This window comes from Cetorhinus maximus, chromosome 32 (genome assembly GCF_964194155.1).
Source record: "Cetorhinus maximus chromosome 32, sCetMax3.hap1.1, whole genome shotgun sequence".
In the NCBI taxonomy this organism is placed as follows: domain Eukaryota; kingdom Metazoa; phylum Chordata; class Chondrichthyes; order Lamniformes; family Cetorhinidae; genus Cetorhinus; species Cetorhinus maximus.
Genome location: NC_135910.1, coordinates 21,172,203 through 21,190,302, shown reverse-complemented (window position 1 = coordinate 21,190,302; position 18,100 = coordinate 21,172,203). Strand labels below are relative to the sequence as shown.

At 45.3% G+C, this 18,100-nt stretch overlaps 1 protein-coding gene across 5 annotated transcripts in view; it reads right to left on the bottom strand.

Annotated features, from left to right (window-relative positions):
* LOC144671387 (latent-transforming growth factor beta-binding protein 4-like) overlaps positions 1 to 18,100 on the bottom strand; it is a 257,647-nt gene that overhangs the window by 62,556 nt on the left and 176,991 nt on the right. For 4 of the 5 annotated variants that reach the window (XM_078533270.1, XM_078533271.1, XM_078533272.1 and 1 more), the window contains one exon: positions 12,184 to 12,405. The exons of the other annotated variant lie outside the window; for it this stretch is intronic. In XM_078533270.1, the coding sequence (XP_078389396.1) occupies positions 12,184 to 12,405 (222 nt within the window). The remainder of the gene's footprint in view (positions 1 to 12,183; positions 12,406 to 18,100) is intronic. 5 annotated transcript variants of the gene reach the window in all.

Here is an 18,100-nt window from a genome sequence, read left to right as displayed (position 1 = left end):
AGGCAGGGGCGCTTGAGCACCCATAGGGAGGAGGACTGTTAGCTGAACACCCCGAGGCCATCTACCAGGCAACTTTGAGAGCGTCCAACCGATCACAATCCCCTCTGCCTGTGACCCCATCATCTGCAGCTCCACAGACCCAAAGCAAGCTGGGGCCCTCCAGAGGACAGCCACCAAGGTCACCATAGACAACAGAGCGTAGCAGTCAGCAGGCTGCCTCCACCTCTGTTGTGGATGTTGGGGAAGCACCTGGACTTGCAATGAGGTCAGAAAAATTAAGAAATGCTCAGAGTACAAAGATAGCACGGTGTCTACAATCTGTATAGAATTTGCACAATTGTAAATAGATTTTGACTCATCCCACTTCTCTTGTTGTGTATGCCTCTTTTATCTGATGATACACGCCATAGTCAGTCAAATGTCACAGATGCCCTCCACCATCCTCCCGATGTCCCATTGTCTATCTCCGCTCTTTGTTGTCTGGAACCATCTCATTACAATGCTTGACGGTTCTCTGTGCAGTATCAACATGAGTGAGGTGTCTGCCTCTAAGAAAGTTGTGGTTGGCCAAGGCATATCTGAGACCTGCTTCAGAGGTTCATATAACGTTGCCTCGTGAGTTTAGAACCTGGAGGCTGCTTTAGTCCCTGATGCTTCTGCATTGTAAAGTGCTCAATGTGGATCTTACAGGATTGAATGGTGATGTGCATGGTGCATCCTTCATTGGCTCCATGTACTTTCTGTCAGCCTTGAGTGAGCTTTGCATATGAACCCAAACTTGGAGCTCTCGTGCACTCCTATCTGCCTGCAGCATTATCACATGTCCGTGTCTACTCTTAACGTTACCCCAAAATTCGTACCCACCTTCCAATCTCTATGATAGAGAGCTATGAGCCTCATTGACAGATGTTGTGCCTTGTGATTCCAGATAGATGGTTAAAATGGTGCAACCTAGGAGTTGTGTGCAGAGGCCCCAGATACCTGACTTGGACATGGGAGGATGCAGTGTTGGGCCAGAAGGTCTGGCTAGTGTCTCATCACATTAACACTGCCAGCTCTGAGATGGCCGATTGACATGCTAATGTGCAAGTTGCCATCGTGTCATTGTGCCTGTGTTCCATGTGCATTTATCAGCCTGTTGGAATGAAAATGTGGAGATCTCAAATGGGATCAGGGCGAGGCTCAGAGACATCTAATATGTGCTCTTTATTATCAATAATTGGAGTCCTTAAGGGCTAGATGGAGTGTCAACATTTCCTTTCGAGCCCACAAATTCCATGGCTAGGCAGCACCGAAAACTGGGAGAATCCAAATGGAGGCATGGTCATGAGTGCTTGACAAAGCTCAGACTATGATGCTCTTGAAGGTTTCACGGTCCACTGAATGCGCAGCCTCACAACCATTACAGAGAATTACAGACGACTGCACGCTGAAGAAATATCTAATGCTGGGGACTCAGTGCGATGATGAGGCCTGAACACTTGTCTTGCATGAACACTTGCCTGTGCAGATTCAGAATCAAACTCACACATGAAAGTGAAAACCGCTGAGTGATGATTGTTCTCCTTGCCATGAGAGCACTGAGGATCGCAGTGCTGCTCCTGCCTCTTGAAGGCTACTAAGGCAGTGGAATATTGCTGAGATGCTTGAAGAGGCTGCACCATCTAAACTCTGCACACAAAAAGCTATGTTGCAGTTATTATTCCATAACAGAAAGACCACATGCTCCCAAGGTTGCCACACCTTCCAAGGATGAGGACAATGATGTGACAGTGTAACTACTCATTCAGAGGTAGATGTGCTGTGTTGAGACGAGTAGGATTGTAACCAAGGTGGTAAGGTGGGCCCAGCATGGAGGGCACTGGTTAAAGAGACTTGTACGAGCTATTCTCATCATCCTCCTGGAACCTGGTGCCTCTAAGCATGTCATGTGCGCGCCTGCCTCATCTGGCCCGTGCCATGGTGTCTTCTTCTGGAGCCTCAGTTTCCTTGCCCTCAACGAGCTCAGCCCACCCAACATCCTCATCATCAGAGGAAACATGCAGCTCCTCCATCTCTCGTTCTGGCAAGACATCCCCCCTTTGGAGAGCCAGGCTGTGCAGAGCACAACGATGATGCATGAGACCCTCTGGGGAGAGTACTGAACTGTGCCGCCTGACCTGTCCAGACATTGAAAACGCATCTGCATGATGCCAATGGTCTGCTCAATCAAGGAGTGTGTTGCAGCATGAGCAGCATTGTAGCCCTCCTCTGAGACACCTTTTGGCCACCAAATAGGCATCATCAATCTTGTCTTTTGCGGGTAGCCTTTGTCACCGAGAAGCCACCCTGGATGCGCTGAGGACCCTGGAAGTTCGGTGGTACCTGTGAATGACGAGTCGTGGGAGATTCCAGGGCATCTCATACATACCTGCATTATCTGCTTCTGGTGGTTGCAGACCAGCTGCACATTGAGAGAGCAGAACCCCTTCCTGTTGACAAATTGCACTGGCTGTTGCCAGGGAACTCTTCAAGCCACATAAGTGCAGTCAATGGCACCCTGCATCTGTCGGAATCCGGAGATCACTGCAAAGCCCACGGCTCTGGCAGCCTACCTGACTTCCAAACAGGGCATCCGTACCTCTCGAATGCATTTGTGAGCAAATGCTTGAGAAAAATCGCAGAGATCCCCAGTGAAACCCCGGAATGAGCCACTCCCGAAGATGTTCAGAGCGGTGGTCACTTTTAGAGCCACTGGCAATGGGTGGTCTCCCAGTCCCTGCAGCATCAGTTTCTCCCAGAGAATGTGGCAGATATGAGACACCACATCCCTAGACACGCAGAAACATCTACAGCACTGTATCTTGCTCATCTGGAGGTACGAGAGGTGTCTTTTGTGCACCTGAGGGTCTTGCTAGACGCTTCCGCTCAATAGCTCTGACAGCCTCAGCTTCTGGGTCTTGAGGCCCTGAAGGCCCTTGTTCATCAGGGTGAGGCTCTTCCCTTTGCCCAGCCTGGTGGTGACAGGCCCTTCTTCTCTTCCTCCTGAGTTGCCTGATTGCCAGAATGAACACAACATTGCCTGCTCCATCCATGAGGCACTCATGCTCGTTTCTGCGGGAATATTGAACAGAAACATGAATCAACGTAAGCCTGAAATGGTCACCTTCCAGTCACTAACTAGGGAGTCATTGTGGACTCCATGGGTCACTTTCATCCAGATATTACATCCCCATTTAGTCCCTTGGAGCACTATTATAGCCTTCTGGATCACCGGTAGGGCATGTACCCATAGAAACAAGGAAAAGCCACGGCACAGAAAGAGGCCATTCAGCCCATCATGTCTGCACTGGACAAAAAAGGATAAAAAAACTAGCTGCCCATTCTAATCCCACCTTCCAGCACCCAGTCCATAGCTTTGCAGGTTACAGCACTTTAGATGCAGATCCAGGGGCCTTTTAAATGAGTTGAGGGTTTCTGCCTTCACCACCAAACCAGACAGACAATTCCAAACACCCACCACCCTCTGGGTGAAGAAGATTTGCCTCATGCCCCCTCTAATTTTTCTACCATTCAACTTAAATCTGTGCCCCCTGGTAACCGACCTCTCCACTAGGGGAAACTGGGCATCCCTGTCTACTCTATCTAGGCCCCTCCTAATCTTGTGCACCTTTTTCTCCAGTTTTTTTCTCCAGTTTTTCTCCAGTTTAAAATAGATTAAGCTAAGGAAAGGTAGGGGTTCTAGTTTTTATTTAAAGTACATAAATAATTTAACTTTTTTTTACTGTATTTAACTTAAAGTAAGGGTTTTTAATTCACCTAGAGGCATGGCAGGGCAGCTCAGTCCTGTGTTATGTCCCGCCTGCAACATGTGGGGAGTCCTAGACATTCCTTGCGCTCTGACTGACCACGTGTGCAGGAAGTGCCACCAATTGCAGCTACTTGAGCTCCGGGTTTCGGAGCTTGAGCAGCAGCTGGAGACCCTGAGGTGCATCCACGAGGCTGAGAGTTTCGTGGATAGCATGTTTTTAGACGTGGTCACCCCACAGCTTACAGAATTGCAGACAGAGAGGGAATGGGTGACCATCAGCCTGAAGAAAGGCGCCAGGCAGGTAGTCAGGAAATCCCCACGGTGCACCTTGCTAAAGAGCTGTTTCTCTGTGTTGGAAAACAGTGAGGGTGACGGTTCCTCTGGGAGTGCAGCCACGCTCATGGCACTGCACACGGGGGAAGGAAAAAGAGGGGAAGAGCAATAGTGGTAGGAGACTCGTTAGTAAGGGGAACAGACAGGCATTTCTGTGGCCGTCGATGTGACTCCAGGATGATATGTTGCCTCCCTGGTGCCAGGGTCAAGGATGTCACTGAACAGCTGCAGGGCATTCTAAAGGGGGAGGGCAAACAGACAAGAGATCGTGGTACATATTGGTACCAACAACATAGGTAGAAAGGGAGATGAGGTCCTGCAAGCAGAATTTAGGGAGCTAGGAAACAGATTAAAAAACAGGGCCTCAAAGATAGTAATCTCTGGATTACTTCCGGCGCCACGCGCTAGTGAGAATAGAAATAGGAGGTTAGTCTAGATGAATGTGTGGCCAGAGAGAAGGTGCAGGAGGGAGGGCTTTAGATTTCTGGGACAGTGGGGCCGTTTCTGGGGGTGGTGGGACCTGTACAAAGCGGACGGGTTGCACCTGAACCGGAATGGGACCAACATCCTTGCGGGGAAGTTTGCTAGTGCTGTTGGGGAGGGTTTAAACTAACTTGGCAGGGGGATGGGATCCTAAGAGGAGGTTCAGCAGGGGGAGACACAGACAAAATTAGAAGAGAGAGCAAGTGAGTCTGGAAGGCATAAAAATTATAGGCCAGTTAAGGCACAAGGGAGTTTGGCAAGGTTGGATGATATTTATTTTAACGCAAAGAGTCTGACGAATAAGGCAGATGAGTTGAGGGCACAAATTAACACATGGAAGTATGATGTCATTGCTGTCACAGAGACATGGTTGAGGGAGGGGCAGGATTGGCAGCTCAATATTCCAGGATATAGGGTCTTCAGGCGAGACAGGGAAGGAGGTAAAAGAGGAGGGGGTATCGCAATTTCAGTCAAGGAATCAATTACAGCAGTAAGGAGGGATGACATCTTAGAAGGCTCCTCAAATGAAGCCATATGGGCAGAACTGAAAAACAAAAAAGGAGCAATCACATCACTGGGAGTGTACTATAGGCTCCCAAACAGTCAGAGAGAAATAGAAGAGCAGATATGTAGGCAAATTTCAGGGAAGTGTAAAAATAATAGGGTAGTAATAGTGGGAGATTTCAACTTCCCCAACATTAACTGGGTTAGTCATAGTGTGATAGGTTTAGAGGGAGCGGAATTCTTAAAATGCGTCCAGGAGAGCTTTTTAAGCCAGTACGTAGAAGGTCCTACAAGAGAGGGGGCGGTCCTGGACTTAATTTTAGGGAATGAAGCCGGGCAAGTGTTAGAGGTATCAGTGGGGGAGCATTTTGCAGATAGTGATCATAACTCCGTTAGATTCAAGGTTGTTATGGAAAAGGACAAGGATGGGCCAGAAATCAAAGTTCTAAATTGGGGGAAGGCAAGGTTTAGAGTTCTTAGGGCCATTAGGCATGTGCATTTTGGCCCATGGCCCCTTTTCAATTGGTTCCTTCTGACACTTGGGATTTCCCACAAGAGGAACAAAGGGTCTTTGGAAACCAGTCCTGCAATGGCCCCAATCGGGTTTCTGCTCGTGCAAGAATGCGCAACATGAGTTAAGGCGCCACATTCCCTTCACTGGCATTTGACTGTTCCTAACATGTCTCAGCTGTGTCTTCCTTTCCATTTGGAAAAGCGGAAATCAGTTGGGTACCCCTTCAATCAACCCACAAGTGCAGTAGTCGACTCCTCCCTGGCAGGCCTCCCCTGGCAATTTTTTTCACCACTTGTTTTTGTCCTGCGTCAATAGGTCAACTTGAAAAATGGTGGTGCTGAGGTTTTACTACCACACCAGCTTCAAGCCCACAACCCTCACCACCACCCCCCATGACTACTGAAATCCCTCCCATCTTTCGGGAAGAATCGTGCCCCTTTAATCCTTGATTCCATCACTATAGTGGTTGATATCCCTGTCCTCCCCCCTTAACCATTTGATGCTGATGTCCTGATGCCCCATGTAGACCTGACTCCTCCCCATCTGGAGGCCCAATGTACTGTGGCTTACAGAGCCCACCCAGCCTATGAGACCATTGAGTGCCGCCCCCCCTCCCACATTAACTGTTCCCCATCTACAGGCTGCAGATACCTCCCCTGACTGTGGCTGTGACCCAGGACCGACGTGCATGAAGGACTGACCACATCTGCGCATTATGCTGGGCTCAACTGATGCAGGACTGACAGGCCCTCCCCCTCCCTGGACAGGCATGCCAGGCATAGCCCGCTAAATTGTGGCACAGATCCACAGGAGTGACTCTGCTTTGTGGCTCTGACTACCCGTGTCCAGGATTGGGTCTGCTTTCTGCCCTGGCTAATTTCACCCCCTGGTCATGTGTCTGTGTGCTTTCTTCCCCAGTAATCGCCCCTCAGTCAAGCCTTTACTCTCCAGCCCCTTACACCCAACCCCCGCCGTCTCGCTGGTCTTGCATGGTAAGCCTTGCTCTGAACCCCTCTTGAGTCCCCACTGGTCTTGGCTGCACAGCCTTGGCACGGAGTCAGAGCAGCCGCGAGTGCAGCGCAATGAAGGGTAGGTGAACATACCTCGAGGTTATGAATGAAGTGGCATTTGCCAGATGCATGTCACTTATATGAGGTTGTGAATCATGCCGGTCTAATTAACCGCCGGTGTTGCCATTTGATCTAGAGTGGGGGCATGATTCTGGTGGGCTGCCTTCTTGATGAATATTCATGATACTCAAATGAATACAAATACAGTTCCTGACCTAGCGCGGCAGGCTAACTAATCCACCATGAGAGTCTGGAATGGAAAACTGCAACTTTTTTTTAACACCGGCAAGAAACTGAATTTTGTCCGTTCTCCACATTTTCCCGTCCTGCCTGCCACTGGCAGGACCAGAAAATCCCATCATATGTACCATACACCCACCGGTTCCCCTTTATCCACAGCACAAAGAACTCTAACAAATTGGTTAAACATGGTTTCCCTTTCACAAAACCATGGTGACCCTGCCTGATTACCCTGATTTTTTCTAAGTGCCCTGCAACATCTTTAATATCTTTAATAGTAGCTTCTAACATTTTCCCTATGATAGATGTTAGGCTAACTGGCCTGTAGTTTCCTGCTTTCAGTCTCCCTCCCTTTTTAAATAAAGGAGTTACATTCCCTATTTTCCAATCGAATGGAACCTTCCCCGAATCCAGGGAATTTTGGAAAACTAAAACCAGCGTATCAACTATCTCAATATCCTCCGCACAGTTCACAAGTTTTGCATCGTCTGCAAACTTTGAAATTGTGCCCTGCACACCAAGGTCTAGGTCATTAATATATATCAGGAAAAGCAAGGGTCCCAACACTGACCCCTGGGGAACCACACTACAAACCTTCCTCGAGCCTGAAAAACATCCATGGTCCACTGCACTCTGTTTCCTGTCGCTCAGCCAATTCCGTATCCATGTTGCTACTGTCCCTTTTATTCCATGAGCTATAACGTTGCTCACAAGTCTGTGTGTGACACTGTATCAAATGCTTTTTGGAAGTCCATGTGCACATCAACAGCATTGTCCTCATTAACCCTGTCTTTTACTTCTTCAAAAAACTCCAGCAAGTTAGTTAAACATGATTTTTCCTTAAGAAATCCATGCTGGTTCTCCAATTAACCCACATTTCTCTATGTGACTATTAATTTTGTCCCGAATTATAGTTTCTATAAGTTTCCCCACTGCTGAAGTTAAACTGACTGGTTTGTAATTATTGGGCTCATCTTTACCCACTTTTTTGAGCAAAGTGAAATGTTTGCAATTCTCCAGTCCTCTGGCACCATCCCTGAGCCTAAGGAAGACTTCAAAATTATGGCCAGTGCCTCCTCTGCAATTGCCACTCTCATTTACCTCAGTATCCTTGGGTGCATCTTATCTGGCTCTGGTGTCTTACCAACTTTAAGTACAGGCAGCCTATCCAATGCCTCCTCCTTATCAATTTTAAACCCTAGTCTATGGATTACCTCCTCTTTCACCATGGCCTGGGTAGCATCTTAACCCATCTTAATCTTCTCCCTAACAACTCAGCTTTACAGCTAATCCAGCTCCTTAAAGGCCACCAATAAACCCAATGAATTGCTTTTTCTGGGAGTCTGTTTTGTTTTGCTGCTTGTCTGCAGAAATCTTAGCTCATTTCCCCCTTAACCAATGGGTTCTAACGCCAATACTAGCACTATTGGAATCAGTTAATTCAAGGAAGATTATGGAACTGTGTGGCAATGATCCACACCACACGCTAGACCGGCAACTATGTTCTACATTGGGTATCTACAATTGGGCCCTTAATTAGAAACATTGGTCTTTTAACCAACAGGTAGGAGACACAAGAGAGTTTGCTGAAGCTTTCTTATAAACATAGGCCCATCCAGACTCAGACTTAAACAAAGAGAGGAAATTCTTAATTAACTATAATGTTCATTGATGTAGCACCTTTAATGTAGAAAAACATTCCAAGGCACTTCACAGAAACATAATCAGGGAAAAGTCAACACTGAGCCAAAGAAGGAGGTATTGAGGAATTGTGACGAAATGTTGGTCAAAGAGTTGAGTTTTAAGCAGAGCCTTAAAAGAGGAATAAGAGATGGAGAGGTTTACAAAGGTGAATTTCAGAGTTTAGATCCTACAGCTGAAGGCACAAATGTTAATGCAGGGGTGAACAAAGTGGGGCATATGCACAAGAGGCAAAAGTCGGAGGAATGCAAAGATCTGGGGATAGGACTTTGCAAGCTGGAGGAGGTTAGAGAGATGTAGGGAGTGCGGGGCCATGAAGAAATATAATTTCCAGTTATTTATGATGCCTGTTGCTGTTTTTAGTGGCGCATAAAACCATTTCAATCTGTTTCTCACAACCGTTTGTGTCTGGCTACTTGCAAAGTAGTTTCAAATCTGTACAACAGCATCACAATTCCCATGTCATCAGCTGTGAACTCAAACAATGGTTCCCATTGTGCCCCTGTGTAGGTGACAATTAATTATCCCGGGACAAGATTAATGTTCTGACTGGCCAAACATTAAAATGACGATAAATAGGTTTATTAAATGGTTCTTGTTAAGTGTTATTGTGCCTGGAAGCAAGTGGTCCTGTGCTTGGCTTCAGGAGCCTCATTAGCTGCCTGGCAATCTCTCCCAGGCTTGTTCTCCACAGTAACTGGACTGTTTAAAGTTGCCAGTTCAGTCCCTTCCTCAGAGTCCCACTTTCTATAATGAGTGTTTGTTACATCAATAAGCTTTCTACAATATATATATCCTTTTGTTTAGACAAATTAAAAATAATAGAACCCCTTGCAGTCATCAAGTGTAAGCCCATCCCCTCAGCCAATTGTAGTCTACGCTTTGCCACCCCTCCCCCCACCCAACCCCCTCAGTGCAGACATACCATCCATAGAATTCATTTAGACCTCCACTGACCACAGAACATTCTGGACTTGCCTCTTCACCCCAATTCAAAACTTTCCGGAGGTCAATTAAACAAGCTGTGAGCAGACTGAAGTTGCCCATCTGGTGAAGGCTGAAGGAATTCCCTTCAATGTTTTCCCCAGCTCTCTTGAATGCGAAGGAAGTTCAACTGCGAAGCCTCACTCGGGGGCCCATCCTTGGAGCGTGAGCTCGGGGAGCGGGTTTCACTGTAGAGGCATCACAGAATGTCCTTAGCCACATACTCACTCCACCAGGGCTCAATGGATTCTGATCAGGAGCTGGAACCCTGGCTGATATTTCCCCTCCCTAGACCAGGGACCATAAAGTGTTGACCCTAGTTGAGATTAGCCAGTTTGACACAGCATGGGTATGGAATCTGGGTCCATCCTAACCAATAATTTATAAAATCATAGAATTGCAGTTTCATTACTGAGGAGTTCAGTAGGTCATTGTAACTGTTTGCACCAGTTTCACTCTCTAACTTCATCCTATTTCCTTATTTTTATTTCACTGTTCAATATTTTTCCTCTTTGTAATTCCCTCTTAGAGGCTATGACTGACTCAGTTTCAGTTGCCATTTATGGTTATGCGCTCCATATTCTGGAATGTTTCAGTTTTCTCTTTCCTTACCAAATACATTTGTTTCCTGTCCACATCTGTACTTCCTGCCCAAGGCAGCCTTGCCCCTTTAATTGGATATCACCAAAATTTGATATTTACCTCTCTGTGACCATGCCCAAGCCAGCCAAATTATTAACAAGAGAACAAGATTCCTGATGTCAGGAACTATCCACTTACTCCCTGTTTTTATCCTCAGCCTTCTACTGCTGGGTCATTGAATCATTTTAATACCACAGGCCTTAATCTTTACAACATATCTCCAGTTTGGCACTTCACCAAATTTTATTTCAAAATTCAAATATATTGAACTCACATTAATTATTTGGTTCATTTACTTTGTCAATAATTTAGACAAAGATTTTAATTAAATTAGTCAAGCTTGACCTGCCCTTTATAAATCTGAGCTGACTCTCCCTAATTGAGCCAAACTTTTTCCAAATGCACACTAATGCTATTGTAAGTTATGGTTTTTCACCAGTTTCTTTATAATCAACAGGAAATGAAAAATAAGACAGGAATGCTGGAAATATACAAGTTGATAAGTGGACGCAAGGTTCATGTTTATGTTTTGGGAGAAACTCCTTTACCAGTATGGACAGTTAATGGGTTTAATAACTAGGGTCCCTGACTCTGGTTGGACATTTCAGCACATGACCTCCAAAATCCTGCCACTCAAACTCTCACAAACTCCTATTCCCAAACTCCCATTCCCAAATTCCATTTGACTCCCAGTCCCAACCTCCCACAAACTCCCCATTCCCAAATTTTGTTAGACTCCCAGTCCCAAACTCCCATTCCCAAATTCCGTTAGGCTCCCACTCCCAAACTCCCACAAACTCCCCATTCCCAAATTCCATTAGACTCCCAGTCCCAAACTCCCACAAACTCCCCATTCCCAAATTCCATTAGACTCCCAGTCCCAAACTTCCACAAATTCCCATTCCCAAATTCCATTAGGCTCCCACTCCCAAACTCCCATAAACTCCCATTCCCAAATTCCAATCGACTCCCGGTCCCAAACTCCCACTCCCAGCTCTGATATTTTTATAACAAATAAACAAAAGAGAAAAAAAAACACAATTTGTTTTAAAGTCACTGTGATTTTCTCCTGGGTTGTTTGCAGGAGTGACTAGGAGATTAATCTTCAATTACTGCAGACTAGGTTAATCTTAATAACCTACAAATAAATTTATAGCTAACAGAGTTGTGAACTGCTGTACAAACCACAGAAGATGGCTTAGTTCTAAAGCTGTTAAAGTGAGCATGGTAAATATTGCAAGACCATGTGAGTGTATCAGGGACAAACAGCTGTGGAATCAATGATAAAGGCAAAATACTGCGGATACTGGAAATCTAAAACAAAAACAAAAAGTGCTGGAAATACTCAGCAGGTCTGGCAGCATCTGTGGAGAGAAAGAAAGAGTTAATGTTTTGAGTCCGTATGACTCTTGTTCAGAGCTCTGTAGAAGAGTCATATGGACTCGAAACGTTAACTCTGTCTTTCTCTCCACAGATGCTGTCAGAGCTGCTGAGCTTTTCCAGCAATTTTTGCTTTTGTCTGGAATCAATGAGTCTGACCCACAGAGAGATCCTGAACTTTCAGTGAACTATTTCAGTTAGGAGGAAGTCAGAAGTTTCATCAGTGCGAAACCAATATGTCTGATCGACTCACTGGGCACAAAGCCTGATATTGCTGCATTTGCCCTCTGCTTCATGTTGTCCGGGAGGAGGGTGAGATCCCAGGCAACAGATCACTGGGTTAAAATATAAACAGTTAGAACAGCAGGGAATGGAATGTTGGTGCAAGTGCATTTGCCATTTGCACCACGACATCGTCAACATTATTTTCAGCCCTATTTTATGCTGAAGTTTGAATCTAGTATCAAATAACAATGCAGGACCACTGTTCCTCACAAACACACAAAGAAACAACAATTTCTATTGTGAGCAGTTCCTCTTACTTTGGTTTGGAAGCTGTTGGTTGGAGAGAGGGAGAGTGTACACAGTTTCCACTCGAGGTTTATGATCTGAGCCTGGGTCTCCTGTTGGTAAGCTGATGTTAACCTGGCTGCTGGCAGACGGAATGGGGATCTGACAGAATTTTCCGGTGAACCCTGAAGGGCAGTGGCAACGGTCCTTTCGTATGCACACCCCTCCATTCTGGCATTGAAGCAAACAGAGAACTGGAGGCAAAGAAGACAAGCAACAGTATTAGAAGCAAGTTAACTCCATCAGGAATAATTAAATCACACTGAAGCTTATATTGCCCTCTTAGCTGGAAGCTGCTGACTCTTAGTGGGATACAGTTCCACAGAAAATGATGAAGCTCCAGTCTCTCACTCAAAAAGCCCTGACTCAGGAAGGCGACACATAGGAACAGGAGGAGGCCATTCAATCCCTCGAGCCTGTTCTACCATTCAATGAGGTCATGGCTGATCTATGACCTAACTCCATGTACTTGCCCCATAATCCTTAATACTTCTGGTTAACAAAAATCTGTCAATCTCAGATTTAAAATTAACGACTAACCCAGCATCAAGAGAGTTCTAAACCTATACTGCCCTTTGTATATTGAAGTGCTTCCTAACTTGACTTCTGAAAGCTCTGGTTCTATTTTTTTAGACTCTGCCCCCTAGTCCTAGATTCCCCAACCAGCAGAAATAGTTTCTCTTTATTTGTCCTATCTGTTCTTTTTAATATCTTGAAAACTTTGATCAAATCTCCCCTTAACTTTCTAAATTCTAAGATATGAAACCTTGGTTTGTGTAAAAGCCTCTGCAATGACCCGATAATGCAATTGCCACTCCCCTGGTACCCACTGCCCCAAAATCCAGGAGTCTCACTCCGATCTAGTTTGGTCTACAAACTATGCAGCTGAAACTAAAAGCTCTCAGGGAATTAGATTTGAAGCAAGGTTTCTCTGAGGAGATGAGAGTGTAGGAACCTTGCACAATGTACAGAATGATGCTGGACCCAGGGGGATTGTATAGAATTTCTGCAGTTTGAATGGAGGAGACTCAGCAGGCTGGCTGATATTTAACAGATGCTGCAGATATTATGAGAAGGAACAGTCACACCATGATTTTAAATTCTTTAATACACATGGACAGATATATATTTAATATATAGTAAGTGGAGGCTGATAGAAAACAGGGTAATAGTAAAACGGTAATAACTCAGTCAATCACACGCAAAACAATTTTAATCTCCACCAACAATAAAATCTCTCGTATTCAGTTCAGGCATTTTCAATCAAGATCCTAGCGTTTGAAGAACCATAGCTCAAAACTACTCCAAACTCAAGGACAAAGTGGCACTAAATAGGCAAACTCCTTCAATAAAGCTACAAGGTGGCAGGTGTGAGAAATGGAAGCCTATAGAACAAGTAAAGCAGGTTATATGCTATTCTGAAGTTGGAACCAAAGCAGGTCGATGTGGCAGCTAAGAGTGCTCTCCAACATTATAATGTGAGGCAATCACAAACAACATTAGCACTCCACGGGACTCCAATCTCAAATTCCAAATGATGCTCCTCTAACCCTGTGCTGTACCTGTCCTGGGAGTGTTTGATGGGGACGGTGTAGAGGGAGCTTTACTCTGTATCTAACCGCGTGCTGTACCTGTCCTGGGAGTGTTTGATGGGGACAGTGTAGAGGGAGCTTTACTCTGTATCTAACCGCGTGCTGTACCTGTCCTGGGAGTGTTTGATGGGGACAGTGTAGAGGGAGCTTTACTCTGTATCTAACCGCGTGCTGTCCCTGTCCTGGGAGTGTTTGATGGGGACAGTGTAGAGGGAGCTTTACTCTGTATCTAACCGCGTGCTGTACCTGTCCTGGGAGTGTTTGATGGGGACAGTGTAGAGGGAGCTTTACTCTGTATCTAACCGCGTGCTGTACCTGTCCTGGGAGTGTTTGATGGGAACAGTGTAGAGGGAGCTTTACTCTGTATCTAACCCCGTGCTGTACCTGTCCTGGGAGTGTTTGATGGGGACGGTGTAGAGGGAGCTTTACTCTGTATCTAACCCCGTGCTGTAACTGCCCTGGGAGTGTTTGATGGGGACAGTGTAGAGGGAGCTTTACTCTGTATCTAACCCCGTGCTGTACCTGTCCTGGGAGTGTTTGATGGGGACAGTGTGGAGGGAGCTTTACTCTGTATCTAACTCCTTACTGTACCTGTCCTGGGAGTGTTTGATGGGATATTGTAGCGATTTGAGATTTTCATTCTAGTTTCCAATTTTGTCATTTTGAACCTGGGTCCTGCAATATTTGAACCCTACAGTACAATGAATAAGTGAAAAGCATCACAAGTCAGTAACTAAAAGCCCAATAATTACTGTAAATTATACCAGGGATGGGAAGTTATAATTATGAAGCCAAGCTTGAAAACCCGAAGGTTAAGGGATCGTCTAATAAAAGGTTTCAGAATTAGGAAAGTTTCTCTGAGGGTTGATTGTGAAAGATGATTTTCATTGATTGCTGAATGAGTAAGAAGAACAGACTGAGGCTTATCACTTCAGGAACGGAGTGCAAGTTAGAATATTTTCACACAGAGAATGCTATCCAGAATATAGAGCTATCATTTTATAGACAATTGGATAAGTGTTTGAAAAGGATGGACATAAAAGAACAGGGAAACAGAATGGAAAAGGGCTGCAGTTTGGCAGCACTGAGTTCTGAACAATGAGCTCTTTCTGTGCCGTAAAGAAAGGGAGCTCCTTGATCACCAGCACTGGTAGGAGCTGTAATTTGACATCCAAACACTTGCTGCACATTTAAGAACGTGCACAGGTTGTGAGGCGAGATTTGGGAGATTGTCTTGGTAAGTGCCTGGTGCCATTAGAAGGTGGAGCATTGTAATTTGGGAAGAATGCATGAAATTGTGATTAATTGCAGGAAATTAAATCAGGACTTTGTGTTGCAAATAACCATTTTAAACCCAGGGAATCTTTAAATTATAACTCTTACCAACCACAGATCCTTAATTTTTTAATATAAATTATTATATGATTTAAAAACTAGAATACAAGTCTATCTCACTAGGATGGTCGCAGCTCTAATACGTTCCTATACTGCTTGCAAACTCTGAACTTTGGTAACTCCAGGCAAGACATTAAAGTCATTTTTTTTTAAAGACTCCCATCCCAAAGGCCCCAGGAGTCAACGAAACATTAATTGTGGTTCTAAGCCTCAGGGAAGAATTTCCCCCCGGTTGGGGGGAAGTGCAGGAGCGAGTGTGGGCCCCAATTGGGGGCGCAACGCCATTTTACGTGGGCGGACCAATTAAGGCCCCCCAAGCGTGACGTCTGCCAGGAAGCGCTATGCGCTCCCTGTGCGGGCGGTGGGGGGACATTCCCTCAGCCGAGAGTGCGCTCTTTCACACATGTACGCAAAAGAGCGCGCTCATCTCCCTGAGGCTAAGTGCTGCCTCAGGAGATCAGCGCCAAATTTAAAACTGGTAAAGGTGCACAAACAAAATTTCCCTGACATGTCCCCTCATGTGACACTGTCACATGAGTTGGGACATGTCCATCACTTTAACTCAAACATTTATTACATTTTTAAAAACCCTGATAAAACCTCATCCTGCCGGTGGATGAGGTTTGATGCTTTTTCTATTCCCCGCCAGGGCTCCCGACCTGCTCACCAACCCTAAGGTTGAATGGCAGGTCCATTAATTATGTCAATTACTTTTTAAATGGCCTCAATAGACCTTTGCCAGGTCGGCAGATGAACAGCTGATTTGGCTGATCCCCCCGCCGACCTGAAAATTGAAATGAGGCGAGGTAACGTCGGGAGTTCTGCCCAACGTCATCCGGCGTCATTTTATGCGTCAGCGAACGGGCCCCACCCCCCCACTCGCCAACCTAAAGATCCTGGCCTCAGAGTCAGAAGGTCCCAGACTCCTTTCTCATTAAGCTGAAAGCCGAAGGGCCGTGAAGGCTCGAAACGTTAACTGATTTCTTCTCCACCGATGCTGCCAGACCTGCTGAGTTTTTCCAGGTAATTCTGTTTTTGTTTTTTCTCCTTTCTCATTAGTTGACCTCATCATGGGCAACAGTTGTGATGATAAAATTGGCCTTATTGAGAGAACAGATACAAACATATGAAATAGGATCAGAAGAAGGCCAGTCGGCCCCTCGAGCCTGCTCCGCCATTCAATAAGACTATGGCTGGTCTGGTTGTGTTTTCCGTTCTACATTCCCATCTATCCCCAATAACCTTTGATTCCCTTGCCTAACAAGAAAGTATCTATCTCCACCTTAAAAATATTCAATGTCCCCGCCTCCACCACCTTCTTAGGCAGGGTTCCAAAGTCGCACAACCCTCTGAGAGAAAACTATTCTCCCCATCTCTGTCCTAAAAGGGCAACCCCTAATTTTAAAACAGTGACCCCTAGCTCTGGATTCACCCGCAAAAGGAAACATCCTTTCCACATCCACCTTGTTGAGACCGTTCAGGATCTTGTATACTTCAATCAATTCACCCCTCACTCTTCTAAACTCCAGTGGAAACAAGCCCAGTCTGTCCAACCTTTCCTCATAAGACAACCAACTCATTCCAGGTATCAATCTAGTAAACCTCCTGTGAACCACCTCCAATGTATTCACATCCTTCCTTAAATAAGGAGACCAAGGCTGCACACATTATTCGAGATGTGGTCTCACCAATGCCCTGTATAACTGATCCTTACTTTTATGTTCAATTCCTCTCAGAATAAAGTATAGCGTTCCATTCGCCTTCTTGATTACGTGCTTTACCTGTATGCTAACTTTTTGTGACTCATACATGAGAACACTGAGATCCCTCTGTACCTCGGAATTCTTCAGTCGTTCTCCATTTAAGTAATACTCTGCTTTTTTATTCTGACCAAAGTGAACAACTTCACATTTTCCCACATTATACTCCATCTGCCAGATTTTTGACCACTCACTCAAACTATCTATATCCGTCTGCAACCTCCTTATGTCCTCTTCACAACATACTTTCCTCCCTATCGTTGTGTCATCTGCAAATTTAGCTACCATGTCTTCACTTCCCTCATCTAAATCATTGATGTAAAATGTAAAAAGTTGAGGCCCCAGCACAGACCCCTGTGGGATTCCACTTGTCACATCCTGCCAATCAGAAAAGGACCCATTTATGCATACTCGCTGTTTTCTGCCAGTCAATCCTCTATCCATGCTAATATGTTACCCCCTACTCCATGAGCTTTTATTTTCCACAATAACCTTTGATCTGGCACCTTATCAAATGCCTTCTGGAAATCCAAATACAGTGCATCTACAGGCTCCCCTTTATCCACTGCGCATGTTACTCCTTCAAAGAACTCCAATAAATTGGTTAAACATGATTCCCCTTTCACAAAACCATGCTTACTCTTCCCGGTTACCTTGAGTTTTTCTAAGTGCCCAGCTATAACCTCTTAATGATTAATTCTAACAACGTCCCCATGGAGGTCAAGCTAACTGGCCTATAGTTTCCTGTTTTCTGCCTCCTTCCCTTCTTGAATACAGGGGTTATATTTGCTACTTTCCAGTCTAATGGAACCTTTCCAGAATCTAGGGAATCTTGGAAAATTAACACCAACGCATCTACTACCTCCTTAGCCACCTCTTTTAGGATCCTAGGATGCAGTCCATCAGGACCTGGAGACTTGTCAGCCCACAGCTCCATCAGTTTGCTCAGTACTGCTTCCCTAGCGATTGTAATTTCACCAAGTTCCTCTCTCCCCTCCACCTCCCGATTTACAGCTATTACTGGAATGTTTTTTATATCTTCTATAGTGAAGACAGAAGCAAAATATTTGTTCATTTCATCTGTTATTTTCTTATTATCTAATACTAACTCCCAACTGTCACTCTATAAAGGACCAACACTC